General features: G+C 44.8%; 1 protein-coding gene across 2 annotated transcripts in view; it reads right to left on the reverse strand.

Annotated features, from left to right (window-relative positions):
- acap3a (ArfGAP with coiled-coil, ankyrin repeat and PH domains 3a) overlaps positions 1-22,123 on the reverse strand; it is a 57,757-nt gene that overhangs the window by 29,876 nt on the left and 5,758 nt on the right. For both annotated transcript variants that reach the window (XM_029506021.1, XM_029506020.1), the window contains exon 2: positions 2,364-2,421. In XM_029506021.1, the coding sequence (XP_029361881.1) occupies positions 2,364-2,421 (58 nt within the window). The remainder of the gene's footprint in view (positions 1-2,363; positions 2,422-22,123) is intronic.

The raw sequence follows: 22,123 nt of genomic DNA on the forward strand, positions 1-22,123 counted from the left end.
ACTGTCAGCGAGATTTGCCAAAGTCTCCTTTGTTTAGCTTCTACTTTCATGAGAGGAAAATTAATTTATTCTTGTTTTTCACCCTGTGTTTTGCCGCCAGGCTTTCTGTTTTCCCAGCTCTGCTTTTTCTCCTGCACAGTCCCACTTCCTCCCATCTGCAGGCCAGATATACAGTAAAACTGTGCTAGTCTGTCGCTCGTTTTAGAGGAGGTGTCTGCTTGCAGGACAGCTAACTAGCCAATACGTTTACTGTGCTTTTTCAGTTTGTAACCAAATTTGACAGACTTGCCTCGCAAGTAAATGCAAATAAAATGCAGACTAAGTGTGCTTTAGGCTAAATGCCATCATGCCGATGTTCAGCTGGTGTGTTTGTTGTGTGCTACAGCTTTATTTTAATGCATTAGCATGCAAATATTCTGTAACTAGCAGGAAACACAAACTATATTTGGTCATCGACTAAAATAGAGAATGCATTAGAGCCGATGATGGCAAAACGTGAAAAGAAAAAGGGACCAGACAGCTCAGCAGCCAACAATCATAATCTGAAAAAGGGAACAGATAGGTTGGTGGGTGAGCAAGGTCATGTCTGTCGAAAAATCAACAACGATGCATCGAAAGTTTCTGATATTTCAACTTCAGTGGCCAAGTGCCACAACTGAAACCTGGATCTTTATCATTTTCTCTGTGCAGCTGGATTTGATTAGAATCATTTATGCACAAGAGCTTTTCAAATTCAGATGCTGTACTACACGAGGAAAACTGAAAATGCTTTAAAGCCACAGCTTCGTGAAGGTAGAGGAAGAAAATAATAGCTTTAATTACAGTAAATTTTCCAATTAAAAGGCACCAAGATCCTTTTTGCCGATAATAAACTGTAACTTTAGTGTGGGTTTTCCAAAAAGAAGCGCCCGCCTGACTAATCCACCCACTCCCTGACTCACGCTGCAACTCAGAGTCAAACGCAGCAGATGGACCAGTGACATGAGCATTACAGGCGAAGCATCTGGCCGCCTCATTACCGGGGGGGCAACTGGATGCTTTGAAAGCCGGCGTGATGTTTTCTAATGTTTTCAGCGGGCCTCATCTCGCACGGCTGCCGCGTCACGTTTGATCTGACCTGAGCCGAACCGGTGAAGAGGACTGAGAGACGTCGGGGCGGGCCGCCGGCCATCAAGGCCAGAAACGCCAGATATGCAGGATTAGGTGCTGCAGAGTAATATGATGTTGAGAGCGAGCAGCTGACTATAATGGGCCAAGCTGTGTCTAATGTCTGCTGCAACACGATCTACTGGGACAGAATGTGGTGCCTTACATTCCAGCATTCCTCCTTTTCAGCCTCCTTTTTTTTTTTTTTTAGGGCTTTCAAATGTCCCCAAAGATCAGCGTGTGACGTAACAGACATTTTCAGATATGTCAATAACACGTAGTAAAGCTCTGTGCAACGTCCAGCTACACACTATGCATGTGGGGAATTGATTTAAGATGAATAAACAAACAAGATGCATGCAGAGTGAAGGTAGAGAGCCCTCTGAGTTTCTGCCTGAGCGGCCCAAACAGCTGCCGCAGCACAGTTATCCTTCATTCATTATCTACATCTTGTCCCAAAGCACCAAGATGGTAACCGACCTTTTTGTACACACAGGTGGCCGAGTTGCTAAATGGATTATTTTGCAGTTATTAACTTTAAAAACTTTCTTTAATAGAATAAAGACCCCATTTGTGTGAAAATACGGGCACCAATGATTCGTTCTGTATTTACATCCTCCATTTGCGTTGGCATTGCAGCAGCTATTCTTTGTCGGGTCAACACACAATTGATGTTGACAGTAAAAAAAAAAAAAAAAAAAAAACATCAGCTGGAGGAAGACTGTAAAGGAAACATGATGGAAACATGAACGTGTCTTCTCAGTGCTTCGGCGTGCAGATCTCAGGGTCATACACAAACCTGTGTATGAATTCTTATTTTCACTTTTTATGTCTGGCACCTCCACTTTCAGGTTTTTCTATGTGCACATTGAAAATACCGTGAAAGACATTTAGGCTTTACCGAGATTATAACATGGTCGACAACAGTTTCTGAGGATGTAGGGGACGCCAGAGGGTCGGTGTCTCCTCCTGTCCATGTGTCCTTGGAAAACCTAAATTGTCCCTGATGGCTGTTTAATCAGTGTGAATGGTGAAATGTGGAAATTACTGCAAAAAGGTCTTTGTATATGCAGTCCATTTACAATCTCAAACCAGGACCTGTTGACAACGAGCCAATAATCTCCTGAATTACTCCTCATATGCTGACACATTGGGAAAAACAACACCACACCCACACAGGGCCAGATGGCACGATTGGCAGCGACAAAATATCTTACCTTATCAAGCTTTGCTTCAATCTCCACAACCTCCGTCTCCACCTCATCAATATTTGCCCTAAAAAAAAAAAAAAAGAGAGAGAGAGGAAGCAGTTAGTTCACATGTTAACGTGCTGACTGTGAAAAAAAACCATTAAGGTCATTTGTCTTGCTGGAAAGCAGCCGTTGCACAAATCTGCTTGCTATTTCCCACGTTCTCAGAAAGCATAAATCTGTGATGTTTTTTTTTACATATTTTTTTATTTGTGAAGCCAAAGCCAGACATGTTCATCTTGGTTCCTCTTAAAAGTGGGAGCGAGCTCGGTTGTGTCCAAACAAAGCGCCAGACGAAGTCTCCACGCAGTGGCTCATCCCGCAACCACAAGATCCACCTACCCAACGTCAACACCGCCGCCACCAGCACCACACCCAGCTGGATCTGGAGCCTCTGAAACCAGGGGAGGGGAGAGGCGTGATTTACAACCAGAGGCTCGCAGCTGGACAGTTTACAGCTTCTCCACAGCCGATGTCTGCGGCACCGTGAGCTGCCGTGATGAATTACACTGCATCTACCGTTAAATATGTCGCAGGTGCTAAATTTCACAGGAACCAGGTTGAGGAGGGGGTTTCCAAAGATATCAAGGAGACAGCTTTGCAAATGGCAGCCGGACAAACACAGCAGCTCTGTGGCATACATCGGCCCTGGCAGGATATAAAAGTTGTATCTCTGTCTCATCTCGTTCCCTCTGGCCTTGGGTGGATTGGGCCGCTTGGCCGGGCTGCTCAGGGGACCGAGGATGGCACATGGTCGACCCCTCCTCCTCCTCTCCCACCCCCACGCAGCTTTCTACTCCCACCATCTCCTCTCATATGGAAGCGATGGAGTGGAGGGAGAAACACTCCAGAGAGGAAATATCTGTCAAAAGCTCCAGCTCACGCAGAGTGCAGAAACATACGTTGCCTAAATAATCGAAACCATATTATTCCGCATGTGGACACGTGTTGTCGTAACCTCGGCTGATCTCGGCCGACCCCACCCACGGATAATCTTCCAGTGAGCAAAGCTGTTTTCATTACTGATGTCATTTCTGAAACTGCCCTTTTCATGTCATAATCCAGAGTTTAGCTGGCTGTCGGTTTCCAGGAGGGTTATTCCCTCAATCCATTTCACAGAGGTTTTTTCTGAAACATCTACAGAAACACATCGCAGTCCACAACGACCCGTTCAAACTGGCTGCACTGATATGTTCTCTGTAATAAGCAGCCACAGTGTTGTCGTACAGCTTTACATTTAATATTGAATCATCTTTATTTTCTAAAACAGACACGTTTTAACCCATTAATAGAACGATCCATGAACCTGCCATGGATCTGAATTCAGAGAGACTTTAAAAAAGGGGAAATTAATCACATTAAACGTGTATTTATTTCATTATGGTAGATATTTTATTACTTTTTGTCATATTTTGAGAACTCTCTCTGTTGTGTATTCAAGGATTTTAGCGGCAAAGTCAGATTCCCAGGACACACACTGTCAGTGTGATGAGAAGTTTGTCTGAACATTGTCCCGACGCAACAACCCTGAAGCACTAAAATATCTTTGGACCAAATTACAAGTCCTATAAATGTGTGTTAATCTCCATATGTCCCATATGCTGCATACACTGTATACACACTACACAACATCCAGAATGTTTTCCAACAATCTGCATCCTCACACTGACACTCGTCAGTCACACTCACGATGAACATATGGAAACCATATGTTCATTGTTGCCTCTTCAAATATTGACAGACATCGAACTTTTAGTTTATGCTGACGTACGTTGGTTAAGTTTTGCTGCATGTCTCTGTGTTAAAATGATTCCCGGGATCGCGTGTAGAAGCCAAAAACAAGTCAAATTCTTTGAGTTTGTACACACGCTGGCTCTGATTCACGCTGTCCTTTTAAGGGAGCGTGTGAAAATTATTAGGTCCTGTCAGAAAAACAGGGAGTTTATCAATGTTTTCTTTTGGTTAAAGGGAGGATCCTGACAAGTTTTCATATGGACATTTGATAGCGATAGCGTTTTCTCAGTTTATCGTCCTAATTGTTATTTTGGCTTTCTTCCGTTCTTCCTTTGCGTGAAGATGGGAGTGTCTGTGAGTCATTGAAGGAGTGAAAGCCGCTTTTATTGCCTTTATTCAACAGAACATTAGATTTTTTTTTGTCCTGCTGTTACACAAAAAAAAAAAAAAAAAAAAAAAAAATCTGAGTTATGAATTGATTGACACGTTAAATGCAGATGCGATGGCCAAACTCTGGATTTTCCCAATTTAGAAGGCCACATCTGTAAGAATCTAAAAAATATTGAGCCAGTTGCTTTGGTCTGAATCCTTTAGTGGCTTTACAGCTTCAGCCACGCTTCCTGATCCAAATGCAGCTCGGCCAGATGATCCAGCTGTGCGGTACGCTGGCTCGTGGGGCAGCTGCTCCACGCTGAGCCCCCCCCCCCCACCAGCCCCAGGCTGTAACCCCCACTGCCCCCGTCTCACTGCACATGCCTCCCATAATGGATGCACATAATGGTGCCCCGGGCCCGTAGCCACGGCAACCATCTAGTAAGTGGGCCGCAGAGGTCCCTGATCTGCTCTTGAGCTGACCCTTATTGACACGGCGGGGGAGCGGAGGAGCGCGGTAGATGAGAACATGACTCACAACAAGGCCTCTGTGACAGGAGATGACCATCGGCGAGCCATTAAAGCCTCGTCAGGAGACTCTTAAAAAGCAGTAAGTCTAACGGCGCTTCGCACGGTCGGCTCACCGACTCAAACCAACTTGTAGCCGACGGTTGACGAGTTTGTAACTCGTCTCAGCAGACTGAGGTTGAGCGAGGGTTTGGTCTGGGATCATTTATGAGACGTGGAGCGGTGCAGTTTGGGCAGTGGTGTAAAAACATAATAAACACTCAGATTGCGCTGAGCAAGCTGCTGCCGCTCCGGTGGTTTCTGTCTGCTGACGCCGCGTCCAGAGGAGCGGCTGACGTGCTGTTTACTGGCCCAAAGTGGCAGAACAACTCTGTTTCTCTTCAGTTCACTTTGCCAATTCCCCACGATGAAAAACATTCTGTGCATGCTGGCACGATGACTTGTAAAGTGTCGTCTGAAAGAAAAGGTTTTTGGATAGCAGTGGTAGAAAAAAAACATGGAAACAAGCCGTCAATACAGCTGCAACACATCACAACACATTAATCACACAAACGCAACAGCAAACATTCGGTTCACCGTCTTGTGTTTCCTGTTTGTAGACACTTTTAACTCAAAATAATTTCCTGCTGTGAAAGACGATGAGACGATACATAAAAATATTGTTTATAGTCACTTTGATTAAACATCACAAAGCTACTTCTTTAAAAAAATGTAAATAAAAAAATCTAATAGAGATAAAAGTCCTGTGATGTTTCTTTTCAAATAGGCAACATTATTTTTAATTATTAGACTTTTAAAATGCATCCTGCAAAGTGGAGTTAGCTTTTTCCCCCTTCTGTTGTTTGTGCATTTGCTTCTGCAGCTGCAGCTGACCCCCGTCCCCCAACCCCGACTCCCTCCCCAGTGACAGACAACAACACAGTTGTTCCTTGCAGCAAAAAGGACAAATGAGTCGAAGTTGGGTTAATAAATGTCGCACCGTGAAATCCCTCCAACCTTTCAGCCAAGCAGAAAATCAGTGGCTTAGACTTCATTTGTATCAGTGTTATGTTACCCAGTCTTGGACTCACAATTTAAAATCTTAATTGTGTTATAATTTGATAAGAAGCTGTGTCTTGTGTTACACTAAGCTGTTGAAATTGTAGATTTTTAGTGTATACTTGGAAACTTGCACCTTGGTGTCCTTCCAGAGCAGCCGGTAAGTGCGTCTTGGCTGCTGTGCGCGAACCGGATGGCTGAAAAAGATGCAGCTGGGCTCAGATGCCCCAGAGGGTTTTGGTTTTCTGGAGGAGGCGGGGGCATCGGGGTGTGTGTGTGTGTGGCGGGGGGGTTTGAGAGAGAAAGGCCTGGTGGTCTGGATGGAGAACGAGCAGGTGGGATGCTGAAGAGAGAGCCGAGTCCAGGTAGTGACCCCTGAAATCCTGAATCCTCCTCAACCAAACTCAAAGAGGCATCTACCAGCTGGGCCACAGAGACCAGAGCAACAGACAGCGGCCAGCTTTTTTTTTTTTTGGGGGGGGGGGTAAATTAGCCGCTGAGTGATACAGCAGTGTCAGTGCGCTCTGGTCTCCATGCCAGCATACAAATGAGAACAGCTGTAGAGCAGACCGAGATACCGGCTTCAAGAGTTTCTCAGTAATCAGCAAACTGTTCGCTCTTTTTCTTCACTCAATATCTCGTCTCAACAATTTGGGAGGGTGTAGATGGGACAGGAGGGGATGGGGGGGTGGGGGGGGGGGGGGGGGGGCAGAGGGTTTGGAAACAGGGTGGCCCAGTCTGTCTGAGAGCTCCATTGTCACACAGCAGCTTCCTGTCTGGAGAAAAGGCAGCATTTTGTCATAATATTGATCGCTTTAGTGTCCTAATTGAGGCTGGACTGCAGGGTTGAATGGCTGGGGGGGGGGATACCCGAGAATATTCCCTTCAGCTACGTTGAGCAGCAGCTCGGTTTATTCTTAGCTCCTAATGTCTCCTTTCCTGCCCAGCTCTCCCCATCCTCCTCCAGACCACTGTGAACTAATGCAGCGGCGGAGGCACCTCTGGCTACACAATAATGGGCTCGATGCAGTTTGGACAGATTTTGTAGCCTTTCCAATCAGAAAAACAACAAAGCAAAATAAGAATAATAATTTTAAAAAATGTGTTAAAGTGTGTGTTTATTCTGCACAAATCTGCAGCTGCCAACAGCAGTAACCTCACACTGAAAGTACACATTGACATGACTTCAGTTTGAGGGGTGAAAAAATAAATGAACACATTAAAAATAAAATAAAAAAAAAAAGTGCTGGATTCTGGATGCATTTCCTTTAAAGTGAATTAGAGGAAATTTATACTCCAGCAGCCTCAACACATAAATGTGACACCACCAGCAACCTCGAGGTGATGAAAAGCAGTCAGTGATGATTTAAAAACCAACTCTCGCCTGCTTCTCTCCAAAATCGAGGACCTTTCCTCTAAAAAAAAAAAAAAAAAAAAAAAAGACTCGTATCTGCTCCTGTTCTCCGGCAGAGCTGCCTCAGGAAACCTTTGCATCGCATTTACATCTCCAGCCTAATAATTTAAGAATTACAATGCCCCATAGTTTGCAGCAACCTGATCCTAATGCATCTGAGCTGCAGTAATACCTTCCCTAATAAGTCCAAAGCTGTGACTATTGTTCCATCAGCCCGTGCTGTTATTTCCACTTCAAGGCTTCGACGTGTCCCTCATAATTAAACAGGTCTGCCAGGGGAGAGAGCTTAGCTGCACTGAGAACTCACATTTCTTCACCAGACTACAACGAGGGTGCCGCCGCCATGGCTGCATTAACCTCGACTCGATGGCACACACGTGCACTTCTGGGCCGCACATGGCCGCAGCGGTAATTACTCATCTACGCTCGGTTAAAGCCGGCGCTGAACGCTTGGATGTGTGCGTATAAAGAGCCAGTCTGCTCTTCTACAACTGGTGGCTCATTCTTCTTCACCACCCACCGACGTCCTACTGTGCCAAATGCTTAAGTGTAGCCAAACAGGTGAGTGGCAAGCGTTCAACAAGCCCCCCCCCCTCTTGGCTGCAACGCCTCATTCAGTGGACTCAATAGAGAGACCACCAACACTCCCCCAAAACTCTTTCCTCAGACGGGCCTCCGGAGTCTGAACTGAAGATGCTGTCTGCTGCCGAGGTCACACGCTTGAACTTTTTCAACAACAAACAACAACAACAACAAAGATCGATTCGTTGTTAAGCATTCGTTAGGCTGCTCGCACAAAACATGAGATTTTAAGATGGCTCAGGGTAAGTTATCATTTTCACAAATTCTTCATTGAGCAACTGGGTTGGATGATAAAAATAACCAATTTCAAAAGAAGAAGAAAAGACCTGCTGCTTTTTTCGTCAATCAATATGTGAAGAGGTTGCAACTATTGACTTTGTCGATTAAACTGATGACTGTTTTTGTCAAATTGAGTCTATGAAATATCAGAAGAATATCTCATAACCACACAGAAACATCTGGTTTATTATCAGATATGGGCAAAAATAATAATTGAATATGTAAATTCATGTAAACAAAATTCTACATAAACAATCATTATCAGTGATCATATTTCATATGCTGCTTTTGTTTACATCCATGTAACGATGTAAAGCATTCCTCACTGAAACAGACATATTATATTTGCAGCTTTGGAAATTTGTTCACCATCTAATGAAAACAAAAATAGAGTCTGTTGTACTGAGTGCCTCGACATTGTGCAAACGAAAATCTGAATTTAACACTGCCACCTGACGAGAAAGTCCCCTCCCCCTCAAAAAAAAAAAAAAGCCTGGGTCTATTTTAGCAGAAGGGCATGTGTGTACCCGTTCTCTACACAATGACAAACATCGTAAAGCACCAACAAGGACAGAAGTCCATTCAGGGCAGAAAAACACCCCAGAGAACAACCTCTCCCGTTTACCAAGACGGCATAATAAAATAATCCAGCAGTGTGAAATGAGCACCATTAGGCTAATTCTGCACAGTTTTGTTGTTGCGTGCAAAGTCTCTGAAATGCAAATTAAATTTGATGTTGAGCTTCTCAAAATAGATTTTTGTCCACGCTTCAGATTTCCCAGCATCTCGTTGGCTCGTACGCCAGTGTAGCTTTGGTTTAGAGGAGGGAAACTTTTAGGACTCGTTGATATATTTCCATTTTGCCATTGTCAAGACTGGGAAAACCGCCGTTCCTCGCACATCACCGTCGAAATGAGCACTTAGACCATCCTATCACATGTCAGACTATTTCTAGGTGGGCATGTTTATTCAGTGACGGATGGTGAGTCTTTCTTTGTCCTTTCTGCCCTTTACGTTGACTGTGTTGTCTCAGGCACTGAACGCATACCAAAACACAGCAGCGATGGTTTAAAATATGAAGAGAGGAGCGTACAACTCTGACAGGAAGCACAGCTGACTGTTAGAAAACAGGAGGGAATTATAACTGATGCGAGTGCTATTTTAACAGTCTTAACAATCTCTTTCCTGTAATATATCCAGAGGTTGGACCAAACTGACTGAAGTCAGAAAGGTCTCAAACTATCGCACCAAAATTAGAAAAACACATCATCATGTGCTGCCAATGGCCTCGCTGTCAGGAATCCACCGAAGCCTGAACCGGGATGGGACCTCACAAAAGGTACAGGATCTGTATTTGGAGCCAGCTGAGCTTACTGTAACAGGCCATAACAGAACATCTCTCATCCAGAAAGCTGTCTGGACCGGAAAGGATGAAAAATATAGAAGGATAGTGAAGAAAGAGGGGGAAGGTGAGGGCGTCTGGCTAATATATTCCTCTCTCCTGACTGCACACGAGACCCTCCAAAACCAACACTCCCCCTGTTTTTTTTAACTGAAGGAGATATCTAGTCTGGCGACGACGGGTTGAGCAATCCACCTCAGATGACCAATCTGCCTGCCGTGAGTGAACTTTTGCCCGTCTGCTCCTTCCCTGCCATACCACTGCACCTCCCCTTTGCTATATGTTTGGGTTTATGGGTTGGCATTCCTGAGAAAAAAAAACAAAAAAACCCAGGGGTTCGAGAAGTTTCCTTTAAAAAAGCAATTCTGACAAAACAAAGTCAAAAACACGTCCGCCGAAGCAACAAACAGGAGAAACTTGAGAGTGTTTTAAATAAAGCTGAAGGCCATTCCTTTGCCAGAAATGACAGATGCTCAGAATATTTACCATAATTTCCTACTTTGAAATGAAGCTTAGATCGTCAATCTTCACACTGACCACTCGGGAAAAAAATCGAGATCAATCAAAAAGTTTGCAGAACTTTTTTTGTGATGTTTTCGTCTCAACCCCAGATGAGGACCACATGACAGCAGATGACAGCCTTCATTTTACAGCAGGCTAATAAAAGGTCTGTTTCACTGGAAAACATTTGGAAAACCCAAGGCTATGTAACATTTTTTAAATTCATTATTACTAATAATTCTTAATAAGTCGCATTTACCGCCTGCGCTCAGCCTTCTCTTCCCTGAAAGGCTTAGAAACTTCCTCCTTCCATAATGCAGGCTTTGTGTTACCATTTTGAAGTCACCAGGTTTTAACCAAGATTCTCATTCTCAGATGTCGCAAATGTTTCTCTGGACATTTCACAAGCTTTCACAAGCTCAAGTGTCGTCATCCTCGTGACGCAGAAACTGATTTTCCTGTCCAAAATTGGTGGAACGCTCCTTTAAGGACATGGCGTGATTATGCTTCCTATGCTTTTGTCTTTTCAAAGTCTTTGATACACATTTTGTTATCTAAGTTTTCCACAGAGGAAAAAAAACATTCAAATTTAATCAAATGTTCTGTTGGCTGCAACAAATCCTCCTCCTGTATCAGCCCGTTAGTGTCTTGCTGGACCTTGAACCGCATGTGTGCATATTTTCGGACCCTCCCTTGGCACGAGACGTTAGTTCTGCCGTTGTCCAACGACCAGCGGCTCCCAGGCAGGCAGACCGGCAGTCCTCAGCACATAACAGGGATAACATTCCCACTTAAGCTCAGCAGATGAATCCCATCTTCTTGACGTGCATATAAAGAGAACAAGAGCAGAGAGACATTCTTCTGCAGAAACATTCAAATCAAAGTAAACGGCTGCAGCCAAGCTTATTCCTGCAAAGACTCATGCCAGGGTTGCGAGGTCCCGGGAAAAAGTCCAAGAGTGAAAGTCGGGCAGATTTAGGAGTTTGTGTTAGACGCAACTTCGAGTGCAGCTCATTTCAAAATGTACAGTGAAAGTGAACATTTTAGGAATATGTGGACAAATATTTGCTCGCTCATGTCTCATTTCACTCTGCCGCTACAGAACAACCCAAAATGTCAAAGTGTTTATTTAACTTCATAGCACAAAGAAGTACAAGACGGAAAGATGTGATAACCACTCTGTAAGTCTGAAGAAAATCCTCAGACCAAACATTTGATTGTTTGATTGCTTTGTGCACTGAGCTCTGGACCTGGCTGTTATCCTCCAATGTCGGCTGACAGCTGGAAGGTTTGTAGCGTGTGCACCGGGCCGTCTGACCATCCGGGCCGAGCCAGAAGATGGCGAACATTGGTTCCGATTTGCTTTGCTTCGGTGCGTTAAACGTGACCGGTTGAGCTCGCCAAAAGGAAAGTCAGGCCAAACGGCAAATTGTTGTTGCTGAAACATCTCACACAAAAGCTCAGAAGTCAAAGTCAAGGTGCGTCTAGATGGAAAGTTTAGCAATAAGCTATTTCACAGCAGACCATCTGATGGCTGTTGAGAAATTTCAGTCTGGGCCGAAGCTGTGGACCCGCCAACAAAAAAATAAAAATAAAAAAATAAATAAATCGACAGATTCAAATGATGCAATAACTCACCAACCGCAGCACTTTACTCGCAGCCAAAAGTTAATGTAAGAGCAGCTCGTTCGCGGCTCACTGACTCATGCAAACATACAGTAGACGCTGGCTGCCAAAACCCCGACTACTGACCCGGCGGCGACCCTGAGAGGGTGATGTGACGTGACGTGGAGGAGCAGGCAGCCGTCAGCCCCCCCGCTCCCATCTGATCTCGGTCTGGGCTGGGCCGACACAGAGTTACGGGCAGACAAGACGAAAGGTCGAGTGCCAAAAACGTTTCCCTCCCTGTTTGCTTCAGAGCCAAGGAGAGAAAGACAGCTGCTGACCAACAGCAGCAGCTGAGGAGGCCTTTCCCGCTCGTTTTTTTAATCTAGTCCGTTTGAATTCAAAGCTCAGGAGGCCTTTCCCGCTTATTTAAAAAAAGGAAAGAACGAAATCTAGTCCATTAAATTCAACAGTCACGTCCAGAACCACTTCAGTCTATCATGCTACAGCGACCTCCACATAACATGGATGAAAGCAAATAAACATCTTTGAATGGGTGAAGGAAAGCGAGGAGAATAATCATCATCTCATGAAAAAGGGCCTTTCATATGCAAAACATGCAAAATTGAATAGCGCAGCAGCTTTCCCCTCGCTGAGGTCGTCCACTGGGATCGTTTTACCATACAATACCACTGTTTCCATTTTTAACTCGTCTGGCTCGAGGATTTGTGCGGCAAACGGCAAAACATCTGGATTATCTAATTTTAGCCTCTACTCCAGACTAATTTACGGGAACTTGACCCGAGCGAAGCCGCAGTTATTAGCCAAAAAATTTTATGCCGAAATCTTCTGTCCGCTTCGAGAATATGGACAGATGTGTCACAGAACGCATGCCTGAAATCCACGATTATAACCCCTAATTCCCGTCATGTGGCAGAAAGTTTCTCTCCTGCCACACAGGAGTTGGATCCGTGAGGGTTTTCTTTCCTGCGTCAGCCTTTCCACTAATATTTCAAAGCTTTAACGATGGGTCAGCTTTGGAACAGACGTCTCCTGCACAATATCGCCTTTCATTATGCAGTCAGACAGCTGGATGGATTTCAGTGCTTAAGACAGACGTCAGGAAGATTGTTCAGTTTAAATAACCTGATGACTGCGCTGTTCCTCTGTTCATCCATGAGGGGTTTGATTATTGATAACGGCCTGAGTGGCAGACAAACTGTGGACTCAGTCGGATCAAGACTGAAGTTTATCCAGAAATCTGGCTGTTTGAAAGCCTGAGGACAAAAGGAGTGCTGATGATCCGGTTTAAGTCTTTGTTTTGTGCACTAATCATAAAAAAACATTTGAACAGATCAACTATTTCAGCAGTTCCTTCAGTTCTTATGAGTATTCATGTTATTTAAAATTTGAACATATATAAGATGTAGTGATGTTTGGAGAAATCCCATATTACACAGAACGCAATCTAGTCCCAATCTTTTCCTTTTGTTCAGATCGTCACGTCAGCTCCTTAGAATCTGTGGTGGAGTCTGACGTTTCATGAAAAGTTAATGAAGCAATCGCCAAAACAATCATCACGCTTGTAATGGCGGGTTAAAACTGTAAAAAGAGTCATAACATCTCTATTTGCCTTAATTCGTCACCGGCGCTGTAACTGCTGTCAACGGCAGAAATCTTATGGAGCTGAACTTAGAGACGTCGACGAAGATGCTCCGTCCTAAAACTGCAATTTCAATTTAGACTTCATGTGGTTTGTTCCTTCAGCAGTTTTCCACACGCCAACGTGTTCCTAAAAGCCGGTGATGCTTTGTGGTCGGAGCTGTATTAGCTACTAATAAATCCCCCAGACTGCAGCGAGCACGACAACCGCAGCACGGGAGTTTATAGGCATCAGTTAGCAACAGCTGATGACACCGGGCGCAGACAAAATGTCACATCTACTGCATATAATAAGACATTACAGTCAGAGGAGGAGAGGATGCAGCAGTCAATTTGGTCGTCCAGCGCTGACAGAGGATTTGGAGGAAGCCGCGTGCTGCCCCACTCCTGAACTTCCTGCCGACAACACCGTCCATGGAAAGTGAAGGAGGGATGCAGCAGGAAAACAAAAGCAGACAATGAATGGGACGTCGGCCAGCGAGTCCTCGATGACCTCGAGTCGATGCGGGCTGAGCGCTGAAGTCATAAACAACAACTCTCCATGCTGATATCAACACAGGAAGAAACGGCGGCCCTGCTTTCACCCTCAGCGCTTTTAATGGATAAAACATCAGCCTGCACGAAGAAACCGCCGCCGCAGATCGACTGAAGGGGAGAGGGGAGCGTGATGCAACAGTCTGCAACTGGACTTAACATAATATCACATTCAAATGATTGTTGTTTTGTTTTTTTTTGTTTTTTTTTTAAACATACCACAGTTTCTTCCTGCTCTTCTTGAGCGATGGAAGAGCAATGTCAAAGAGCAAACGGCTAAAGTCGGCCGAGAGCCAAAGAGCTGCTTCAGGAAAGTGCAGAAAGATTTTAAAGAACTGAGACAAACAGGATAATCAGTTAGGATTCAATGATGATCATTCTATCAATAAATCATTGATTGAAGTTTTTTATTCAGTAAAAATCCGAAGACGTTCGACGGTCTGACATTAAGTGATCAACGACATGATCAACAGATTGGTAATTAAAAATTACGAAATTAACCTGCAGCTTAATACAACATGTGGACAAATTCAAACTTTTGACCTGATGATGACGCCAGATACAAAATACACAAATATATCAGGTGACTGCCAAATTCATTGTCCTGGGCAAGTGAACATCTTAACTCACTATTGCAGTGAATCAGTTGCTGAGAAAGAGTCAAGTGTTATCTGTCCTCTGCAGCCATAAAATGTTTGCACCAAAAATGCATCCGGCAGCTGTCCGGCAGAGACATTTGAAACTGGACCCGAGAGGCAAACCACCGCGACGTCGCCCATTGGCTTCTAAGCTGCTGTTTTGAAGCCTTGACTTTCTGAATCTGCATTCGCCATCTTGGTTTCTTCAAAAACAAAACCAGAAGAAGGCAGATGGTGGAGCAGTGGAGGTGCGAGAGGTGGATGTGGTCCTGCTCTGTAATCCTGACTCTCCGGCAGCTAACTGCGTGAGAAACTGGGAAAATATTTACTGAGCTTATTAATTCAGAGATAAGTAGTCATTTTCACATAGACTTCAGCAATCGGATTTCACTTAGCTGATAGCGAGGCTAAAGAAGCGATAGCATACTTCTTAGTGCAATAGCTCATTTCATTGAGAAAACCTGTGTGATTATAACTTTTGGCACACAACGAGAAGAGGCCCCTTTAATATTGGGGGCAAATTAGGCTTCTTGACAAACCAGCTGGATGTAGCAGCTCCATCCATCCTTCATCATGTGAAGGTGGGTGGGGGGGGCAGCCCATGGGGAAATGGCCCTTCAGACATGGAGCCAACCGAGATGGTTGTGTCGAGGAAATGTGGCGGAGATTTAACGGTGACACGGTGCTCTGCAGGGTTTACACCGCAGACCGAGTGAGTTTGGTCTGCGAGCGCTTCCTGCGTATCATCACACGGGAAACAGATTTGAATGGGGAGTCTCTAAATTGGGTGTTTATTATTATACAAGATCCGAGAGGATGCAGCTCGACGTAACAGCGGTATTGTGAGAGTGGGTGGGGAGCGGGATGCCGTTCATCAGCAGGGGTGGTTAACGGGAAGAAATGCTGACAGGCCAGAGAGGGGTCAGCTGGCGGCGCAGGTTCATATTAACTCAGGGTGGTCCGAGATGACTCCAGCACGCAAAAATGTCAATGAAGATATTCAGAACGAGGCAGAACACACAAACACCGCACACAGTCTGTGCTGTGAGAACCGGCCTGGACAATGTTCCATTCAAGGGAGGACGACAATAAAGCCTACAGACGTGGTGGTGGCTTCTCGCAGCCTTTTTCTGGGCAGCTGACCAGGCTGCTCGGGTCTAAAAAAGAAAATCCCCACAATCTAACATCCTGACATTTTGGTGAAATCCCTACGCAAGCGTGATGCGTCCGGCCGTGGCGGGGCTGAGCTGGGAGTCTTCCCCGCATTTTTGTGGGCTAAGCACGCAGCTTGGCTCGCACTAGAAAGACATACCAGACACGTGAGGCATTCAGCTCCTTCCTGTCTAGGAGCTGGAGAGATGGAGCTCGTAGAAACAACAGTTGAAACGACGAGAGAGCCTCCGTGTGAAATGTGCTGACATCCCTTTCACTGCAACGGGGTCTGACTGGAGAAACAACCTGGAGTCACGGCTGCATGTCGAACATGTCAGCTGACTAAAAGATGCGCTCACTTCCTTTCTGGACTTCCCCCAGGTGTTTCCTCTGGTCTGAGGTCAGCAACGCGGCCCCTGACATCGGTCTCTGGCTCTAATCTACCACCCTGCCACCCTTCTCCATCAGTCCGTGGACCTGGATGTTGACGCAGCTCCTGTGTCAGCGAGCAGAGACCTAACCGCAGCCTGACACTGACGGCGAGGAAGCATAACAAGGAGACAAAGGAGGGAGGATACTGAGAAAACACAGGCGCTAAAGTTTGCTTTTTTGGCTGCTTAATCTGTTGAAAAGAGATAAGACAAAAGTAGGTGTCCTTTGTTGTCCGTTGTTAAGCGCACAAACTGTCAAACAATCACAGGACCAAAAAAAATAAAAAATCAAACGGCGGCGTCTGATGAAGCGAGGTGTGGGATAGCTATCTTAGCTAACAAACATGCCACTTGGAATGACTCTACAGAGAACTAAAGTTACAATTCCACAAAAAGAAATAAAGAAAAAGAACCAGTCACGTCTCGTTGGTCTGTTTACCAAACCACAGTCTTCAGAGAGCGCCACAGCAAACAGCGAGAAAACAATGAGGAACGAGTGAAGGGGAATTCAAAGATTCACGCTGGATGCAGGCGAGGTCAAAGACACTTGGGAAAAAAAAACTTTGGAGTTTGGTAGTGTGAGAGAACGTTTCAGGGAAAATGTGGTCAGCAGCGGTTTGTGGTGAAGGTGACACGGGCGGCTGGAGGAAGAGAAAAAAAAAACAAAAATAACACCAAAGAACACGAAACACTCGTTCTTCTCGGGGTCAGAACTCAGTCAGACCTCAACAAACACACATCCGGCGACAGAAACAATGCAGAAACCAACATTTCATGGCTCGGATTCACCAAAACAAGGCCGAATAAACAGGATGCAAACAGCAGCTCAGTGGCTCCCAGCTCCCCCAAAGCATGATGGGAAGTGCTGTTACGAAACTCGGGACCTAGTTAGAGCCGAGTTGATAGGAAGAAATTAAATAATCCGATGATCAATAAATAACAATAGTGTTTCATTTCTCAAGTTCCAAATATTTCCATCTATCTGTTAGTGAGAATTTTTCTGTATTACCTGATGAATGATTTTGTGAATTCGTATTTTCGATTGGATCCATAAACACATCATCAACACCCATTATCTGGGATATCGGCCCCGTTTTTTTCTGTGTTTTTACACACCCACTTTCATCATTCCAACTTCTGATATATCATTTCAAAAGAAGGATTTAATTGAGCTGTTTACTCAAAAAGGATGTCTCCAAAACATTTTCCTACTTACTGCTCCAAACACAAATGTGGGGCGACTAACAGCGATTATTTTCCCCAGTCATTCATCTCTTGGTTATTCCGCTGATTAACTGATTTATTGCTCAGTCTGTTTTACAAGCAAATACAGCCCAAATGTTTTCTTCTCCAGGCCAAAACCGAAGAGCATCCGAATCGATGACAAGGTAACGCGGAACGATCTGGAATTTTTGCTTGAAAACTGATCCCATATCACTGATCTGCTGGCAAAATTGAATTTGCTGTCACGCAACTAATAAATGAACTAATTGTTGCAGTTCTACCCAAAAGTATTCAATTTACAGTCATATAAAACAGATAGAATCTAAAAAATCCCCACTTTTATGGGACTGGAACTGGGAACCTAAATTGCTGCCAGTAAAAATTCCTACTGATCATCTGCACTTTATTGAATGAACTAAAAAAACTAGTAAAGGCCACTAGCACCATCTGTATAAATTGGTGGAATAAAGAGTAAATCGTGAATCTTCTCCTGTGCGAAGGTTCATTAAAGCTGGAAGTTGTGGAAGAGATTTATGCTGCGATTCAGAGCTGCCTGTCGTAACGGGGGGGAGTCGGTAACCTCCTCACATTCACACAGCTCCCCAGAGCTTCGCCCTTTACTCTCAACCTGCTTTTAATATTTGAGCAGACTGACGCATTTCCTGACCCGTCCCCAGACCCGGTTCTGGCCCAGCCTGCCCCCGCACACAGAGGAAGGCAGGGAGGACGGAAAAGGGGGGAAAGAGAAGGGGAGAGTGTGAAGCAGAGAGCGAGAGGGACGGAACAAATTAAAAACAGATGCCTGTACACATGTGATTCAGCATTTCAACAAGAGGGGGGAGAAAAAAAAAAAAAAAAAAAAAACTGGGCAGAGACGGATCTGAGAGCCTGCTGATCCCAACTAGCTCTCCCTTTATCTCCTCTTCACACTTTGAGCGGCGTTCGCGCCTGACGTGGAGTTATTCTATATTCCCCAGGTGACGGCGAGCAGCCACAGCTGTAGGCCTGAAATCCCCACTTCTATCGGTAACGTTATCCCATTTCCTGACCCACAGGGCGATAAACATTCAGCACGGGCTGATGTTGACACACCTGGAAAGTACCCAGAGAATGTGGATTTCCAAGCAGCATTGGTCATCAAGGGAGAAAAGTTTCAGAGACGTGACATTAAACGGTGAAATCTGTTAGTCATAACTCTCTTTTCTGTCCCGCCGTTGTCCCCTCATGTGATTTATAAAAAAAAAATTAATAATTCTACATAAAAACAGCACATCTCCTCCAGCAAAGTCAGAAAGCACAGCTGAGACGGGAGAGACGTCATTAGTGTCTATCTTCAATGTAAAGCGTAAACCCCCAAGAAGACAACCTGACGTAGATTCATCGGATTTCTGCCTTCATTAGATCGGATCGAACTGGGACCTCCATTCATGACAGCCGGAGCGTTTTACACAATCCAGGCTCTCACTGTGGTCAAAGCAATCAGTGGGCAATTTGGAAACATCGTTCTTATCCACTTTGTGGTGGAGAGTTAGATGTCTGTTAAATATGATGTTGAGGCTTAGCATAAAAACTAAAATCAGCTATCACAGCTCAGGTCCAGAACCCGAGTCCTGGAACGCTCCAACAATCAGATCACATCGAGTTTGAAATGAGCAGAATGACACGGCACGCTGGGATTGTGATGAGTCACAACTTTTGTTGTTGTCTGTACCAAAAAACACTGGAGATTTGTAGGTTTGGACAAAACACAACAACAACAACAACAACATACTACTACTAATAATAATATTAAAATCCTTCTGTGTTGTTAGAAAAGTCTTATTTATGCTCTTAAATAAAAGACTACAAGAAACACACACACAGAAAAAAAAACAACAAAACACTTGTGGACATGTTTCGTCAGCCTGCCTTTCTTATTATAATTAAGTGAACCATAGTTAAAGTCTGTCTGTCTAACTGGGCCTGGTATTTAGATTCAACATAAAAACAGCAGATTAGCATTTTCAAACTAATGAGATCTGTTGTTGTTCGTGTTCATTCGTTAGTTTCAGAGGCCGTGGCTCTGACTGGCTCTGGACTTTTATAGTTAATATTAAGTGGAATTTAGCCTATTTCCAAAAATATCAAACTATTTGTTTAACAAAAAAAACAAAAAAAACAAAACCCCATCCCAATTAGAGTAAGTTGGAAGAGGCCGACTGGTCTGCTGTCCCGTCGTGTTACGCCGGTTCCTCCGGCACTCCATCTGACAGCTCGACTTTACAGTCCAGATAATCCTGCAGGAACATTAGTCAGACTATTTATATTAATTTCACAAAGCGTAGCCGGCAGCCACGGACCGGGTCACGTTGCAGCCGAGCCTTAGCTTCCTCTGCGTGAGGGCCAGGAAGGTTTGAAGGTGCACCAATGATACGAAACCAAATACGAGCGATTTGAGCCTCCTGTTGTTGTCTCTGCTTCAAACTTTCTAGCCCTCCGTGTTTATAAAAATTCTGTCGTGGCCCTTCCTCGTGGCAAAACACACGACCGAATCTGTTTCTGGGCAAATTGGAGCCCTTCTCCTTCATATCAAGGAGGGAAACCGTATGAGACATCTGATATTTATAACCGTGCAGAATTGAGATCAGATGTTCAGTCTCCATTACCATAATCCAATCTGCTCGGCAAAACAAACGCTGAATTGTGAGCGATTCTGTTCACCCGCTCTGTGAAGAAAGACCAAAACTTTAGATTGTCAGCGGTACAAGCCTCCTCAGTGTGTTTGTGTTGCACTCTCTCTGGCCCAGCTCCTGTACTCGACCTCCCCTGCATCGCATTAGTCATCGCCGGGTGTCGTGATAGGAATACTAATGCCAACTTACTACAATTCATCCATCATTTAGGACTCAGGATGTTGCCATAGTGCTGATTCAATGTCTGCGGCACAGCATGCGCAACCTGTGGCAACACCGGATGGCTGCTTAGAATGGGAGAGGGGGAGCAGAGCTTCGGGCGTCTTGGGTTTCACCGCACTCAAACTGTTCACAACTCTTGCCAGTTGTGCGCGCCGAGCTCTTTGTCACCTCTCAGGACGTCCGATGGAGGCGGATTAACATGCAGAGCCCGGCCTCCGTCGGCGGCTCTTTGTGCGCGTGACGTCTCGCTATTCATTAAAATGAAATGGAGAGGGACAGCCAGGGCTCACGCGGCGAGTCCCCTCCTCCGACACAAAGGGCTCAGGGATGACATCATCTCCGCATCCAAAAGCATCTCATCAGGGATTAATCCACATTCACACAAATCATCAATTAACTTCTGGGAAACGGAACATATAAATAGACTGGGCATAATGTGGCACGGTAGAAAATAATTAAAACTGCTCTGAGACCAGGCAGCGCGGTGGAACGGTGGTCAGAAAATGTCCCTCCGACCTTTAATCCAAAGATATGAGGTTGATTTCCAATTCTGCCTCTTGGTGTGAATGTGAGGGCGATTATTGTTCGTCTCCACGTTGCCCGCTCAGGGATTAAGTCATTTTTCCAAGAATATTCAGCATCCATTGACTGAATAAGCGCCAGAATTGATAATGGAGGAACTTTCTCACCATAACAGAGACCCAGCCATCTCTGCGAGCCTCCACGCCTGCAGACAACAACAACTACTGAACCCATTTTCCTTATTCTACGGGGGAAACTTTGCAGCGAAGGGCTCGCGCTATAAATATAAAAGCCGCTGTGAATCCCTTGATGTCGGCCCTGAAGAATTCAGCATCTGTCGCACGTTGCTCTTAAGTTTGTGTTTGCAGAAAAGACACATTCTCCTTCAAACACTCATCATCACCAGCGACCTTTGAACAGCTGCCCTACATGCTTTGGAGCCTGGTGAGCTCCGACCGGCAGAAACCCTTCATCTGTTCTCATTTAAAAAAGAAAAAGATGAAAGCCTCTCCAGCTCTAATGGTGCAGCTCCTTCTCAGTAGGAGGGCTACAACCAAATGATTAACAAATCAGATTCCCATACAGGAAGTACCATTAGATCTGTTTGAGTACGCCTCGCATCAGGATGACACCGATTGGACGCCGTCAGCCCTCCAGGTGAGACACCTTGCTGTCCGGGGATTGAGTCGACCAATGTGGGCCAATCCCTGATTAAGACACACGGTCATCGTACTGCACACTGCTGACTTAATCCGACTCACTTTCATTACCTGGAGTTGTTAGCAGTGGAGCAGGGATGGCCCCCACCTCCAACATCCGGACCAGCACCGCTGAGCTCTCGCTCTCAGTCATTAAATTAAAACAGCAGAATAAACTGACCGGGAGAGGAGCACGAGTTTAATATGTCTAATGTGGAAATCAGACCTGAGCCTTTTCCGACATCGAGCTTCTTTACTTGAATGAAATGTAAAAATACTCTGATTACAATCACTACTTCCATTACAGGTTGATAAAGTAAAGAAATGTAATCAGAAAAATGTATTTAAATCATCAAAAAAAAACAAAAAAACTTCCCATATGACTGTTGATATCATTACAACAATACATTAACATGTTTGTATTGTAAGTTTCTTATTAATTACAAAATAGCCAAAATTAGCCAGAGCTGCAGTGACTCCCCGCCGTTTGTTCTGTCGCATCCGTAACTGCAGAGAA

The sequence above is a fragment of the Echeneis naucrates genome, chromosome 7 (assembly GCF_900963305.1).
Source record: "Echeneis naucrates chromosome 7, fEcheNa1.1, whole genome shotgun sequence".
Classification (NCBI taxonomy): Eukaryota; Metazoa; Chordata; class Actinopteri; order Carangiformes; family Echeneidae; genus Echeneis; species Echeneis naucrates.